Consider the following 16,781-nt stretch of genomic DNA (forward strand, 5'->3'; position numbering starts at 1 on the left):
AAGTCTAATCTCAAGATCGCAAGATTGGGATTGTCCTCCCATAAATCGGGATGAGATGCTTAAAAGTTGTACAAGGCCACTCGGAGAGCTAGAAACTGTGAAATGCATGGCCGTGCTCGGATGAATCATAGGCTATGATTATCTGTTTATTTGATCAGTTGAACTCTGAAACCGAGGAACACCTCTGGACATAATAAGGATGAAAACTCTTACCTTATGTTCAAGAGCAAGCATCGAGCGACAAAGGAATTAGGAAATGCACACTTGTCCCTAAGGACAAGTGGGAGACTGAAGGAAATAATGCCCTTGGTCCAAGTATGCATTCTATATTAAGTCTAATAAATGCGGTTCAGTATTAATTAACAAGTTAATAAATTCAGTGAGATCAAGTGAGCTGAATGCCTAGCTAGAGGCCGCTTCAGTTCAAGTGGAATTAATGATATTAATCCACAGCTTACTCTTGACTGAACCCGTAGGGTCACACAAATAGTACGTAAACGGATCAAGTATTTAATGGCATTAAATACTCCATCTATGAATATTCGGAACCGACGGATCTTGGTTTCAGTGGGAGCTAAGATCGTCACAGGCAAGAAATGAATACTCCGGAAACGATGATATTGCCGGAAACGGAAATATGGATCGTATCGGAAATATAAATATTATCCAAGTCGTAGATGTTGCCGGAAACGGAAACATGGTACGTATCGGAAAATATTATCGGAAATGGAAATATTGCCAGAATCGGAAATATTGCCGGAAACGAAAATATTGTCAGAATCGGAAATATTACCGGAATCGGAAAATAATTCCGGAAACGGAAATATTAAATAGTTGTTCGAAACGGAAATTAATTCCGGAATCGGAAATATTAAATATTGTTCGTATCGGAAATGAATTCCGGAATCGGAAAATTTAATCGGAAGCGCATCGTACGAATAAGCATCGGACGAGGCCTGCCGGACGAGGCCCAGCACGAAACCAGGCCATCGCCCAGCAAGCCAAGCGCGCCGCACAAACAGCCACGCCAGGCCCAGCGCAAGGCCAGGCCCAGCAGGCTGCGCAGCGCGCACAGCGCGCAGCGCGCGCGGGCGCTGCGTGGGCTGCTGCTCGCGCGCACGCATGGGGGCCCATCGTGGCTGCCGTGCGTGTGTGTGCAAGTGTTTGTGTTCGTGCACGTTTCCTAAAACATGCAGAGTTCGGTTAATGATTAAATTCCTAATTCTATTTGATAAATTAATTAAATTAGAGTTCTTGTAGGATTCTAGGTTTAATTAATTTGTATCTGAATAGGATTTCGATTCCCTTTCCATACCCCTATAAATATGAGGCTAGGGCTCACAATTTATAACAAGTTTCAAAGTATTCAAAAAGTGAGTTTTTTGAGAGAAAATTAAAACACACATCTTGCTCATAAAGTGCCAAAATTTTCTAGTACCTTAAGGGCGATTCTAGTTGGTCAATCTTAAGGCGGATCCGGACGTGCTGTGGACTATCTACGGAGGGACGACACTTGGAGTCCTAAAGACTTGTTCTTGTTCGGTTCGGGCGCAGCTAGGGAGGGCACGCAACAAAGAGTATGCATCTAAATTATGCTATATGATTATGTGTAAATAATATGTTGTCCTGGGTTAATGGTTGTTTCCGCATGATCTATGTAATGTCATATGTATCATAACCTCACACTTATATCTTGTATTAGTATTAGTTTAATATTTCTTTGTTTCAATCTAAAGTGTTGAGTTATTGTATGATAAGCCTGAGTCAGGCTTACTTGAGCAAGAGAGAAGATCTCACAAGAGATCTGTGAGGAGAAGCAGTTGAGGGACTGTTTCTATAAGGGAAGGAACAACGAGGGGTTGTTCCTGGTCATCTGTAGTCAGAGGCGACTAACAGATTGTGGCCCGAGTAGATTAGGCTTGTAAAGAAACTGAGTTGTTTTGCCTAACTAGTGAATGTGTTTAAGTCCCCAAAGGGGCCGTGGTTTTTTTCCTCTCTATTGGGCCTAGAGAGTTTTCCACGCTAAATCTCGCTTGCATATTTTACTGTTTCTGTTCCTAGTAGTTTAATTTTTGTAAAACCGTAAAATATCAATTCACCCCCCCCTCTTGAGGAACTCTGTGAAACTAACAATTGGTATCAGAGCCAGAACCCTTTAACTGCAGGTAATTCTATCGGGAAAAATGATTCTGAAGCTATGAACACCACTGAGAAACTCGAAGAGGGATACTCAACTCAACGACCTCCAATGTTTAGTGGCAAATACTATTCATATTGGAGAAATAGGATGGAGATCTTTATCAAGGCTGAGAACTATCAAGTATGGAGAGTCATTGAAGTTGGAGACTTCCAAGTCACTAAGCTAAACACCTCTGGTGAAACCGTTCCTAAACCAATTGCTGAATTTGACAAAGCCGACTACGAAAAGCTCGAGCTTAATGCCATGGCTGTCAAAATTCTTCACTGTGGACTAGGTCCAAACGAGCACAATAGAGTAATGGGATGCAAGAATGCGAAGCAAATTTGGGATCTGCTCCAAGTTACTCATGAAGGAACAAACGAAGTCAAAAGATCAAAGATTGATCTTTTAATGCACCAGTATGAGTTGTTCACCATGAAGCCTTCTAAAACAATTCAAGACATGATCACCCGCTTCACTAACATCATCAATGAATTGAACTCTCTTGGCAAAATCATAACCCCTGAGGAACAAGTTAGAAAGGTTCTAAGAAGTCTTCCACAGGATCCCTGGATGGCCAAGGTAACTTCTCTTCAGGAAACTAAAGACTTCACCAAGTTTAACCTGGAACAACTAGCTGGATCCCTCCTGACTCATGAACTGCAACTAAATGCACGACCTTCAGAGAATAACAAAAATAGGGCTCTCGCTCTAAAAACTGAAAATGATGAAAACTCTGAAGAGGGTGAGGAAACAGCCCTATTTGCTAGGAGATTCAGAAGAATGTTCAGAAACTATAAAGATGGAGATCACAGAGGCAAACCTAACCGGAAATTCTCCAAAACTGATACTGGATGCCATAAGTGTGGAAACTTGGAACATCGTATTAGGGAATGTCCTCTCTGGGATCAAGAACGAGGAAAAGGAAAGGAAACAACCAAAGACAGATTCAAAGATAACAGGAACTCATTCTCCAAAACTGAGGTAAAAAAGGCCATGATTGCTGCATGGGGAGACACTTCTTCGGATGAGGAACAGGAACAACCCAACGAAGAAACAGCTCACCTATGCCTTGTAGCTGAACATGAAGAAGATGGATCTGACTCAGAATCTGAAAAATTCCAGGCAAGTCTCGCTCAAATTAAAAATAAACTTGAATCTCTTTCCAAATTAGAATTGTTTGACCTACTTTCCTGTCTCACTAGTGATTATGAGGATCTCCTAAAAGAAAAGTTAGACTCTGATAAAGAACACCAGACTACCATAAAGGAACTTACTGATGAGCTAGAATGGAAAAAAAATACTAACATAGATATAGACAATCGGTTCTTTAACCTCTTTGATCAGAACCTCCACATAAAAGAAATCTGTGAAGCCTTGCGAATTGAAAACACCTGGCTAAAACAAGAATTGATTGATCTAGAAGTAGCCAAGACTAAAAGCCTTTACAAAGGTGAACTAGAAAGAACTCAACTGGAACTAGTCAAGATTCACCAAGAAAAGACCAACCTAGAAGATGAACTAGCTAGAAAGACTAGACACAGAATAGAAGGAACACCTAAATGGATAGAAGAAGCTAGAACCAAACACACAGAAGGACTAGGTTTCAATTATAAGAAACGTCACCCTAGAAAGACTAGAGTAGATCTCTACAGTGACATAGTATGCTCCTTTTGTGGTCTAATTGGTCATTACAGAAACTCATGTCCCAAAAACCAAAAAGGCTTGGAAAAGAACATAGAACACACCAGAACTAAATGGGTAAAGAAAAGCGATTTGATTCCAAGCAAGGAACCCAAGCTATGCTGGGTTCCTAAAAACTCTAACTAAAAATTCTCATGCAGGTCGAAGTGAGGGGGAACAACACATGGTATCTAGACAGCGGATGTTCCAAGCACATGATAGGAGACAGAAACAGATTTCTCTCACTCACGACCTATGAAGGTGGAACTGTGACCTTTGGCGATAATAAAAAAGGTAACATCATTGGGATTGGCAAGGTCGGTAAGTCAAAGTCTCACTCCATCGATAATGTATTTTTAGTTGAAGGTCTAGGACATAGCTTGTTAAGCATCTCTCAATTCTGTGACAAAGGAAATTATGCTAAATTCTTCTCGAATAAATGTCTGATTATCAACAGTAACACTGATACGGTGATCTTAGAGGGATAGAGGAAAGGGAACACATATGTGGTTAACCTTAACTCTGTTCCTCACTCCAATCTGACCTGTCTCAGTGTTATTGAAGATGATCCATTATTGTGGCATAAAATATTTGGTCATGCTAGTTTCTCTCTAATGAACAAGTTGAATTCAAAAAATTTAGTCACAGGTCTTCCGAATACCAAGTTCGCAAAATTATCAGTATGTGATGCCTGTATCAAAGGAAAACAAGTAAGGACTTCCTTCAAGTCTAAGGGAATAATCAGTACAACAAGACCACTGGAGCTGATCCACATGGATTTATGCGGACCAATGATAACTCAAAGCAGAAGTGGAAAAAGATATGTGCTTGTAATTGTAGATGACTTCTCAAGGTACACATGGGTAATTTTCCTAGCCAGCAAGGAAGAAACATTTGAAGAATTCGTGGAATTTGCCTCTAGGGTCCAACGACAAAGCAATCACAAACTGGTCCACATCAGATCAGATCATGGTACTGAATTCCAAAACAAGAAATTTGATGACCTATGTAAAGAATCAGGAATATATCACAACTTCTCTGCACCTAGAACTCCTCAACAGAATGGTGTGGTAGAAAGAAAGAATCGAACTCTTGAAGACATGACAAGGACAATGCTGATTGCTAGTGGACTTCCAAAAAGTTTCTAGGCCGAAGCTCTAAACACAGCATGCTATGTGCTCAATCGAGTGTTAATTAGAGCAATCAAAAACAAAACCCCATATGAATTATATAGAGGAAGAAAACCCTCTATAACACATCTCAGAATCTTTGGATGCAAGTGTTTCGTCCACAACAATGGAAAAGATCAACTGGGAAAATTTGATGCACGAAGTGATGAAGTTATATTCTTGGGATATGCTTCAAACAGCAAAGCATATAGAGTATTCAACAAAAGGACCATGTGCATGGAAGAAAGCATACATATTATATTTGATGAAACTGACTCCCAAAACTCTGTTACAGGTACAACCCCTGAAGGAAACTTTGAACTAGGACTCACAAGAGAAACTGAAGACGAAGAAGTAAGAAGGACTTCTCAAATAGAAGAACAGGCTCAGGATGTTGAAACACCTGAAGGAGGCACAATTGAAGTGGAACAGACGCAAACTGAGGATCATACGGAACCAAATGCTCAAGTAGAACAGCATGCTGAAGAAGCCACTACACCATTCCAACCCAGACCTTGGAAACATCAAAGCTCACATCCACTTGACCAAATAATTAGTGATCTTGGACGAGGAACAACAACGAGATAACAACTTAAAAACTTTTGCGCTTTTTATGCTTATTTATCAATGATTGAACCTAAAAATTATAAAGAGGCACTAACTGACTCTGATTGGATCATTTCCATGCAGGAGGAACTCAATGAATTCGAAAGGAATAAAGTATGGCATCTTGAGCCCACACCCTTAGCCAACAGAGTAATAGGCCTAAAGTGGGTATTCCGAAACAAACAAGATGAGCATGCAACCATTACTAGGAACAAAGCCAGATTGGTCGTCAAAGGGTACAATCAGCAAGAAGGGATAGATTTTGAAGAGACATTTGCTCCAGTTGCCAGAATGGAAGCAATACGTATACTTATAGCGTTTGCATCATACATGGGGTTCAAACTCTATCAAATGGATGTAAAATGTGCGTTCCTAAACGGACGTCTCAAGGAAGAAGTCTACGTGGAACAACCACCAGGATTTGAAGATCCAGAATACCCCTCACATGTGTACAAGCTGGACAAAGCACTATATGGATTAAAACAAGCTCCAAGAGCATGGTATGAACGACTCTCTCACTTCCTACTAGACAATAAATTCAATCGAGGTAAAGTTGATAGAACCTTGTTCCTTAAGTCAAGAAATACAGACATACTAATAGTTCAAATTTATGTTGATGATATTATATTTGGTGCTACTAACGAAGATCTTTGCAAGGAATTCTCTGACTTAATGCAGCAAGAATTTCAAATGAGCATGATGGGAGAACATAACTTCTTCCTAGGTCTTCAAATCAAACAAACGGAACAAGGCATCATGATACATCAACAGAAATACATAAAGGATCTCATCAAGAAATATGGAATGGAGTCTGCTAAAAGCAACCACACACCAATGGGAACAACTAAAAGACTAGATGAGGATCAAGAAGGTAAAAGTGTTGATCAAACAAGATACAGAGGTATGATAGGCTCCTTACTTTATCTCACAGCAAGCAGACCAGACATTGCATTCAGTGTAGGTGTCTGTGCCCGCTTTCAATCTAATCCAAAGGAATCCCATCTCACAGCAGTCAAAAGAATTCTAAGACACCTAAAAAGAACAGATGACTTATGCCTATGGTACCCTAACTATGATCACTTTGATCTCAAAGGATATACAGATGCTGACTATGCAGGTGATTTAGTAAACAGAAAAAGCACATCAGGGATGGTGCAGTTCCTAGGAGCATGTGCAGTCTCCTGGGCTTCCAAGAAACAAAACATTGTGGCATTATCCACAACAGAAGCCGAATATGTAGCTGTTGCTTCATGTTGTTCCCAAATGCTATGGATCAAACAACAACTTAGAGACTTTGGTATGAAATTAAAATGTGTTCCTATTCTGTGTGACAACACTAGTGCCATCTGCATATCAAAAGATCCAGTCCACCACTCAAGAGTCAAACACATTCACATTCGGCATCACTTTCTAAAAGACTATGTGGAAAAGGAACTGGTCAAACTTGAATTCTGTCCCACAGAAGATCAAGTAGCTGACATCTTGACCAAACCACTTAACAGGGACATACATGACAAGCTAAGGTTAGAACTTGGTATGATACGATTACAATGATAACTGTTGCCCTTACTTACTTTCTAACTTCACTGGATATTATTAAAAACAAAAAAAAAAAAAACAAAAAAAAAAAAAATTATTATTACGTTTTTTTTTAATATGAAAATTTTCTTCTTGAATGGACTAACAATCAGACTCAGATTCCAAAATCCAGCTGTGTGCATTACCACAGCCACATCTGCACACTATTAAGGTAATCGCTTGTTTCCAATACTTGCTTTCAATTCGAGGTCTAAGTGGGAATACTAAAAATGAATGGAAAGCATTTAATTTGATTCATCGAATCTTACAAAACCCGGTGCATGCATTACTATTCCATTTTTATTCACTCAAACACGCTTCCCACACTCCGATTCCCAACAAAAAAACTCTTCCCATTCCAATCATTCCGCCTATAAAATTCTCGGAACATCCCCTCCTTCTTATCAAATCCCCAATTTTTAAAATTCAAAAATTAACTTATCTCTCCTAGTAAATCGCAACAGCCTTCCCTATAAAATCATGACCCTCTACAAACTTCATTTCCTAAACCCTACAAGTTCATCTTCTCCTTCTACACCCATCATCACCGTCATACCTCTTCAAACCATTCATCCAGAAACAATGCCTCCCAAACAACCAACTCCCAAACCATCAGCCACAAAATCAACTGCAAAACTCACCACCAAACGAAAGCTGGTCTTGAAGAAGGAAGTCGCTGCTTTGACTCAGGGGGAACCTCATCTTCCAGTTGAGAAGAAGGTAAAACTCGAACCCACAAAGTTTTTCTATTTTCCCCCCGATCGTATGCTCCCTGGTCTTAGCATAGATTTTGGTTGGTGTCGAGAAGTAGGGTTTGTAGAGTTGTTGGAGTCGATCGAGTCTCAAGGTTGGACTTATCTTTTTGAGGTTTGTTCTAAAGCTTGCATGTATCCAGAAGCAATGGGGGAATTTCGCTCAAACTTTGTCAATCAAAAGGGGGTTTGTAGTTCTGAGGTTAATGGGAAGCAATTTAGCTTCGATGCTGAGAAATTGGGGTCTTGGTTCAAAGTCCCAATGTTAGGAGAGGAAGTCTAGCACAAGGGTAAGGGTCTAATTGAGCTCGGGGGTGCAACAATGAAGGAAGTTTACTCTTATTTTGGTGGTCAAGGTAAGCACCCAAAAGCTCTCAACCAGTCTGTCCTCACTCCATATCAAAAAGTCCTTTTTAATGTGGTACGAAGGGGTCTTGTTCCGCGTCATGACAAACGTGCTTTGGCAAGCAGGTTAGATCTGATCTACATTTTTCTCCTAGAATCCCAACGCCAAATAAACTTTCCTGTTGTTTTTATTTCCCATCTCACTCACTCCATCTCCCAGAACAATATGATTGGGTATGGGTCTCTTCTTACCTTCATCATGAGAAAGGTTGGAGTTGACCTTACTTGTTACACAGCTGAACCTCTTACTCCAGCCCATATCCTTAACAAAGCTTGCTTGAATGGGATCAGCTTGAGTGTAGTTGATGGAGTCGTCTGCGTTGGTAAGACGAATGTGGGAGATACTACACCTCAGGAAGAAGAGGGAGAAGAAGACGTAGATGATGAGGAGGAATTTTCTGAGGAAGAGGGAGAGGTGGCCTTTCCCTGTCAAGAAGAAGAGGGTCAGTCCGAGGATGTGTCTCACAATGCGGGTCCAAAACAACAAAGTCCAAAACCATCTGCCTCACCTATTCAACAGCCTCATCTCTCCCCTGTGTCCACTCAGCCTATTCGCCGTAGCAGCCGTCTCGCTAGTTCCTCCAAGGGAGTACCTCCGGTGTACCGAGTTGAGGATTCTGACTCGGACAAGGAAGGGAAAACTCAGTCTACTTCTCCCTCACCAGATGGCTCAATTCAACTCCTAATGACCAAGGTAGATCAACTACAGCTAGACAATGTTGTTCTGCTGTCTGCTGTCACATCTTTACAGGAGCTGATACATAAGATGCAGCAGGACCAGGCTGAGTTCTTCAATGACATGACGGAGCGCCTAGCTGACATGGTGATAGAAGAGGTGGCTCCTGCTGATGATGCTGCACCTCAACCTTGACCCCGCTACAACCTGTGCTTACCCCACCCCCTATATTTCTGCTATCTCACAAACAATTTTATCTTTGCCTGCTCTCTAAACAATTTTTTTGGTTGGTTTTGATGCGCCAAGTTTATGACTAATGATCATTAGTGCGCTTTTCCTACGTTCTGATAGTTGACCCACATTGACTTGTAGGATTGTTTGCTTGTATTGTGCTCTTTGTTGCGTTTTCCTTGTTTTCCTTGCAGGGGTGCGGTCAAACTCGTTGACCGACTTGAGCTGCATGATGTCTATCTGATTGGAAGGGTAACATAATTCACATATGCTCTTTCTTCTGCTTCGAGAAACCGTTTTTCCCTTGCACCCTTTTTGATAATTCCAAAGGGGGAAGATATTAAGAGGGGCAACTTGTGTTCAAAACTATTGGTATCTATACATAGGTTCGACACCTCAGTGACTCTTCTGTGCCTGGCTAAGATTGATCTTGGTACTTGATTGTCAGGTTACATGTTCCATTCCTCAGTCATTCATATATATTTTAGTTTTATTAAGTTGTAAGGTTGTCATCATCAAAAAGGGGGAAATTGTTGATTCCTGGGTTTTGATGATGATAAGCTTACACTCTACTGATTGTTGAAATAAAGAATGACAGGAGCAAGTCACTATAAGCTAGGACAAGTACACAACGAGGCAAGCTGTGAAGCAACAAGGAAATTGAGTCCAACATTATGAAGAGTACAAGTCTAAAGCGTATGGACAGATTAAATCATGGGCCAAGGAGTATGAAGCCCAGCAAGTCAAATAGAGTCCAGAAAGGTATAAGATCAGTAGATATAAATACATCTTAGTATGGGAACAGAATATTTCATAGAGTCCTAAATCAGTTTTGTTTTATAAAAGATAAGTGTCGATATACAAAACTGATTTTACTATTTTACTTAAGGTTAAACTCTTAAACGTTTTGAGTTAATTCACAACTCTCAAATCCGTAAAGATTGATTTTATCTAAACGCGTTTTAAAGATGTTATTTGCGAAAATCTATCTTTTGAAAAGAGTCCCGAATTGTGTTGAATTAGAATCTAGGGTAAACTCCTAGTTTCTTATATATACACCTTAAGTTCTCTGCGAAAGTTTTTTATCAGACTTATTTACATTAACCGGAAGCTTTCAGGCATTACCCTTAAAGTCTTAATCTTTAAAGAGTCTGTTCCTGTTCCCATATAGAGCAGTATTTGTTACGTGGTCTTATATCTTGTATTAGTATTAGTTTAATATTTCTTTGTTTCAATCTAAAGTGTTGAGTTATTGTATGATAAGCCTGAGTCAGGCTTACTTGAGCAAGAGAGAAGATCTCACAAGAGATCTGTGAGGAGAAGCAGTTGAGGGACTGTTTCTATAAGGGAAGGAACAACGAGGGGTTGTTCCTGGTCATCTGTAGTCAGAGGCGACTAACAGATTGTGGCCCGAGTAGATTAGGCTTGTAAAGAAACTGAGTTGTTTTGCCTAACTAGTGAATGTGTTTAAGTCCCCAAAGGGGCCGTGGTTTTTTTTTCCTCTCTATTGGGCCTAGAGAGTTTTCCACGCTAAATCTCGTTTGCATATTTTACTGTTTCTGTTCCTAGTAGTTTAATTTTTGTAAAACCGTAAAATATCAATTCACCCCCCTCTTGAGGAACTCTGTGAAACTAACATCATGTATGGTGTATGCTTATGTAGGTGGAATTGGTTGATGACATGGAGTAGTGAATTGTTTGACATTCATTAATTTGCAGAAGGAGGCAATAAACTACACAATCGCGTTTCATCTTCCACCTTGGGTAAGTTGGATTTTGATACAAGTCAATGCAAACTTGAATTGGTTGCAAGCAAGAGGCCAGTTGATGATGACTTGCTGGAGTCTAAAAAATATTATTCTTTGAGTAATTTTTGCGCTGCATTTGTGTCTTTTAAATTTTAGCATGTAATTTGCATTATTTAATACTTCTCCATTTCTCATAGTTGGATTGATACTAGAATGTTGTTGTTGTTGTTGTTATTGTTGTTGATTGTTTACATCTGTGAAATACTTTGATTTTCAACGAGGGAAAGTACTGAAGAAATACTATCAGTAATTTTCTTTGGTTAGATACCACGTACATTAATAGTTAGAAACTCAAGTTTTGCATACTTGTTACCGGAAGGCTACAAGAGTCGTTATTTTATCTGCCAGTCACATATTCTAGCTTGCTTAAGCTTCTACTTATTCTATCGGTCTTCTGAATTGCAGGTGACAGCGCCAAGTCATGTGGTCCCAAGATTGCAGCTATAGTGGTAAGAGCATCAATTATAAGGGTCACTCTTATTTACCCACTCTTAATCTCTTTCTTCATCCACCTCATCACCCTCTCTTAATAAGAGTTACCTATTAAAAAATCCAAGAAATAACTATCTCTTAGTTACTCCCTCTTAAACACCTTTTACATGTATTTATTTTTATTTTTTGTAACAAAAATATCAAAAAATTTATATAATATTCCCACAATCATCCACCTCACCCCACTCTTATTTCTAAGAGTTACCTCTTATTTAAAGGATGTCTTAATCAACCTCTAAAATAAGAGTTAACTCTTTTTTATTAAGAGCTAACTCTTAAAATTTCTCTCTCTTTAAGAGTGGGCTAAGAGTCTGATGCTCTAAGCGGAGTAATATTGTTTTTCATATTACTTACACGCAATTAAAAGGTAAGATGATGGGATTTATGAAATGGCCCTATACGTTGTTCATTTTCGTTTTCTCCGTGTAGATATGACTTTAGATTTAGCTGCATGGTTCTTGCTTTTGTAATTCGCCTAAGTTACAGGATAAAAAGTAATTAATGTATTTTTCTCTTAATACAGGGAATTGGGAAAATGGGTAGATTGAAGAAGTTTTGAAGGCTGCCAAAAAGCGATAAGATTGATGTAGAGGTAACGAGATTGAAGGTGATTTGCGATCGATTTTGCTATTGGATTCAAAAGGCGTTCAAATTCTGCAAATCCGAGCTTGAAATTTCCTCATGCGATTGATCTTCACTCCAATTCGTAGATAGGTATGTAATCAATATCTTTGAAATTAGTTTTTTTTTTTGATAGATTGAGGAGCCTGGGTATACATTCAAAATATTTGGATTTAGTTATTGTTTTGATAGATTGAGAGTGAAAAGTTCTCTATTAGTATACCTGATTGATTTGATTTCAATTGATTTTCTAAGTAGTTGTTGTCTTGATGCTTCTCTTTTGTTCTTGCCATTTTTATTAGTCAATTTAATACTCGATAATTGAGCTTTATTTTATCGCAATTCGCCGATGTAACATCATTGTTGCTCTAATTGAAATTGGATAGAATTTATTTATTAATGCTGCTTGTTATGATTTGATGGTTAATTTATAATATAATATTGTTGAATTTGATGGAAATTGGATTGGTAGTTTTTGTTATTCTCTGTGGTATAATGTATGTTGATATGAAATTAATGTATCCAAGGTACTTGTTTGCTTAAAAGTTACCCTTTTGTGGTTAAAGTTAGTCATATACAAGTAATAGTTTGGGATGTGAAGGTGTGCAGCTGTTTATATGGTGCAGGAGATGCAGAGTATAGTTCCCAAACTTTAGCCTGTTTTTTTTGTTTTGTTTAGAACAACAGTCATGGGTGTCCATTTCTTTTCTATCACAAAGGTAATTTACGTTCTAGAGATTGCATACTTGCATTAGACGTGTTATTGTTCTGCTGAATTGCAGCAGTAGCTTTACTTTTTCCTATGGGTGAAGTCCTGAAAGTCAGCTACACTGGTGGATTGCCGAACTTCATGTTGATTATTGACTTATCGTTGTATTCTGTGATGACTGGTAGTTTTGTTCCACACTTGAAAAATTTGTTGGCAACGACTCAAACAGTTAACAAGTGTAGTCTGCTTTAGTATAACATCTTACAAAAACTATGAGAAGTAATAGTTAACCTTTATTGACTAATAGTTAGTGTAAATTGCATTGAAGTTATCTTATTACTTATGAAGCTGACTTCTTCATGTACTTATTCTTTTTTGCTGCTGATCGATTCACACTGCAATCGTCTCTCTCGACTTCCTCCCTTCGTCTTTCAAGTGTCAATGTTACTGCTGCCCCTAAATTCTCTATGCGTGTTGCATCCAAGCAGGCCTATATCTTCCGTGATTGTGCGTTAGTCATTATAGCTCTTTCTGTTTTATTATGCTATCCTGTTTTTATTTTTTGCATCTTTAATGGAATTTGATGTGACTGAAAGCACATTTTGTTTGTTTGGGTAATGGACTAATGGGTAATCAAGTTAATTTTGTAGATGCCTTGCCCACAACCTTATGTAACCTTTATATTGTACTGTATTCAACTATTCATCATGTATAATTGGATATGATTGTTTGGTCTGATATTAAGCAACAAAAATGGTCATTGTACAGTAGCTAATAGCTCCTATGTAACTAAAACCTGAAATGTAATAACATCTTGGACATGTCAAATTGTCAAGTCTCTGTTATGAAAATTTACCAGAACCTCAGCTAGAATTTTAACTGGTTTGCTTATTTTGCATGAAATTTACATCCTTTTGTGTTATAACATATTTTTTGTTAATCATTCGACATTTGTGTCACACTGACACTCTTTTATTGATCTCCAAATAGGTATCTTATATGGCAACAATTGGATATTTTCCATTTAACTCTTTTCTGTCTGTTGTGCTTTATTGTGTTGCTACAGCTGTTCTTGTTGTGATCCTTCATAAGGCTGCTTCTGTCAATGTAGGAGTCTCAAATGATATCTTTAAAAGCTTATATTTAGATCACCCAAAAGTCGAAAGTGGACACCAGTCTCCAGAACAAAACCCTGGGGTAATTCCTGATGTAGCTGTTTCTTCTGTCGATACGGATGCCCCTGAATTCTTAAACACAAGCCCAAGTCATGTTCACCCAAATGCATAAAGTTAAGATCATCAGTCTTTGGAACTTAACCCCATGGTAGATGCAATTCTTAATAGAGTTGTTGTCACTGAGATCTTAATTCCAAGTCCAGGTCACATTCACTAAAATGTCAAAAGTGGGCTACCATCAGAGCATTGTTCTCTAAAGGGTCTATGAATTCATATGTCAATGGAGACGACCCCTATGCATTTCACTTAAGGTAGATGACCATGTCCTGACTCTTAATGTTTCGATTTTGGGCAGTCTTTATTTATAAAACCATGCTAAGCTGGTTTTTGTACATCGGTTTAGTAGCTAATATCTGAGAGTTTTCTTAGCCTAGGTTATATTTTGCCTGAAAAGAAATATGTGTGAACGTCCATCTGATGGGTTTTTTTTCCGTTCCAAATCTTTGAGGGCTTGGTATTGACTTGTGTCATGTGGTTTATGAATACAACAAAAGTAAATCTTGATCAAAACCTATTAAACAACTAGATATCATGTGGTGCATTGGTTGCATGTAAATGTTGGTCTCTTACTATCTTTTTTTACTGATCCAGTATTCAACCCTTTGGCACATGACAGCTGGTAGCAAGTTCCTTTCTTTTTCTTGTACAAGCTAACAAATGTACAACAGTTCAACTGGTTACATAGCGACACTCCAGGCTTGAGCTTTGTGGTTAGAAATTGGTAGAAATATTATAGAATCCTCATGGCTCACCAATGATTATTCCGTAAGCACAAACTTACTCTTGTTAAAAGCATGGTCTTGAAGGTGTATTTGCCCTAACGGCCTTATCAGTCATACATAGAGATGATAATGATTTGTCTTAGATCGTAGATAGTGATGACACAGGAGTAGTGGTTGTCTGTTTATGTTTATCTTAATGTTGGCTAATTCTTATATTTTATTTTAGCCGAAAACTACAGAATCCAAATCCCCCCGTGTCACTGCATGACTGCATCGTCGTCCCCTCTTATGGAGCTTGGTTATATTTTACAATGGCTTAGCTACTAGCTCTGCATCCCCATCCCCTCTTATGGAGCTTGGTCATATTTTACAATGGCTTAGCTACTAGCTCTGCATTCCTCCTTTGTTTACAATTTAATATTATTTTTAACATTAATATCTTCTCTTTGTTTAATATTTAAAGGTTAAGTCATTCCCACAAGAAAACTCGTGATGTGGTTGATGAGGAAGCGAGATGACGGCCAAGAATATCACAATTTAATATCAACTTAGGGTCATTCTAATTTTGTAATACAAAATGTATTTTTTTTGTTGGTGTGCTTTTCTCTATTTCGTTATGGAATTTGCTGAAACAAACATTGTTATAATTTATTTATTTACACTTTTAATTTAAACAAAGATTAACACACCCATAAACGATATGCTGAATCTCTCAAATAATTACATTATTTCACTAATTATATTTTGCTATTGATCGCACATTAAAACTTATTAACTATATCTCTTATGTTTGGTAATTTTTGACGAATATGGAGGAACTTGAATTCTCCTACTTTAAGAATTAGACATACACCTTTTGGCTTGCTATTGCGATTCTAAACTATCGATGATGCGTATATTGCAAGCATATTTATGTTTTTGTGTTCGCTATTACATGCAAATTGAACTTTGGCATCATTTTAAAAATTTATCATATTTCTTATATTTACCATAAATTGTAACTTCCGATCTTCTACATAACATTACGGCTCCGTTTGTTAAGGCGTAAAACATTTTCATTGTAAAACGATTTTCCATGGAAAATAGTTTTCAAGGGAAAACACAATTCCAAACTAGTTTTCCTTTGTTTGGTAACTTCAAGGAAAATGGGAGAAAATGGTGAAGATTTATGGGAAAAAAGGAGAGGGAGGTAAGGAGGAAAGAAGGAAAAGTGGTTTCCCTCCCTTTTAAATGGAAAAGAGTTTTCCATCTTTGAGAGAGTAATGGAAAATTGTTTTACATCCCTTACCCAACCAAACAACGTAAAATGATTAAAAAGGGGAAAATCGTTTTCCATGAAAACGTTTTACGCCCTACCAAACGGAGCCTACAACAAAACAATTTTGTATATCTTGGTTATATTTTACAATAGCTTACCTACTAGCTCTGCATTCCTCCTTTGTAAACAATTTAATATTATTTGCAACAGGAACTACTATAAAGATCATGATCATTGCTGTGATAAAAAAGCAACAACCAGCAAAGTTGAATGTTATTTTGTTGTCAAAATCTTTGTTCTCCATAATTTTTCTATTCGCTTTCTCAAGATTTGTTGGATTATTGTATGTATCACTTATTGATTGTTTTTGGTGGTAAGAATGATACTTTATATGTGTTGCGTTTGAAGTTGTGATAAATTTCGTAGCTTGGTTTATATGGAATACAACGTTCAAAATGGCTATTAAATGAAGAATGTGTTTAATTTCGATTTCATACGTAGCAAGTGTATTTTCTTGTGAATACAAATATAGTAACTTTTAAATTGTAATTACTATGTTATGACAATAATAATTTCACTATCTTTTTTGGCTAACTTGGGGGACGGCGCGCGTTAGCGCGCCGGCCAACAACTAGTGCCTTATAAAAGTTAATTATA

General features: G+C 38.0%; 1 protein-coding gene across 8 annotated transcripts; it reads left to right on the plus strand.

The window, feature by feature from the left end:
• Positions 1-224: 224 nt before the first annotated feature.
• On the plus strand, positions 225-15,586 carry LOC110785909 (uncharacterized). Of its 8 annotated transcripts, XM_056831297.1 has the most exons (8): positions 225-10,041; positions 10,943-11,043; positions 11,493-11,536; positions 12,103-12,293; positions 13,346-13,416; positions 13,976-14,395; positions 14,736-14,909; positions 15,330-15,586. In XM_056831297.1, the coding sequence occupies exon 1, from the start codon at positions 2,198-2,200 to the stop codon at positions 4,007-4,009; it is 1,812 nt and encodes a 603-aa protein (XP_056687275.1). In that variant the 5' UTR covers positions 225-2,197; the 3' UTR covers positions 4,010-10,041; positions 10,943-11,043; positions 11,493-11,536; positions 12,103-12,293; positions 13,346-13,416; positions 13,976-14,395; positions 14,736-14,909; positions 15,330-15,586. The 8 variants fall into 8 exon arrangements, 7 of the variants coding, with proteins under 7 accessions (XP_056687275.1, XP_056687276.1, XP_056687277.1 ...); XM_056831298.1 differs by lacking the exon at positions 14,736-14,909; XM_056831299.1 differs by lacking the exon at positions 13,976-14,395.
• The last annotated feature ends 1,195 nt before the right edge of the window (positions 15,587-16,781 follow it).

Source organism: Spinacia oleracea, chromosome 6 (assembly GCF_020520425.1).
Source record: "Spinacia oleracea cultivar Varoflay chromosome 6, BTI_SOV_V1, whole genome shotgun sequence".
Taxonomy (NCBI): Eukaryota; Viridiplantae; Streptophyta; class Magnoliopsida; order Caryophyllales; family Amaranthaceae; genus Spinacia; species Spinacia oleracea.

What these genes read in the sequence shown, in the direction of transcription:
- LOC110785909 (XM_056831297.1), top strand. Translation starts at nt 2,198, where the DNA reads ATGAACACCACTGAGAAACTCGAAGAGGGATACTCAACTCAACGACCT.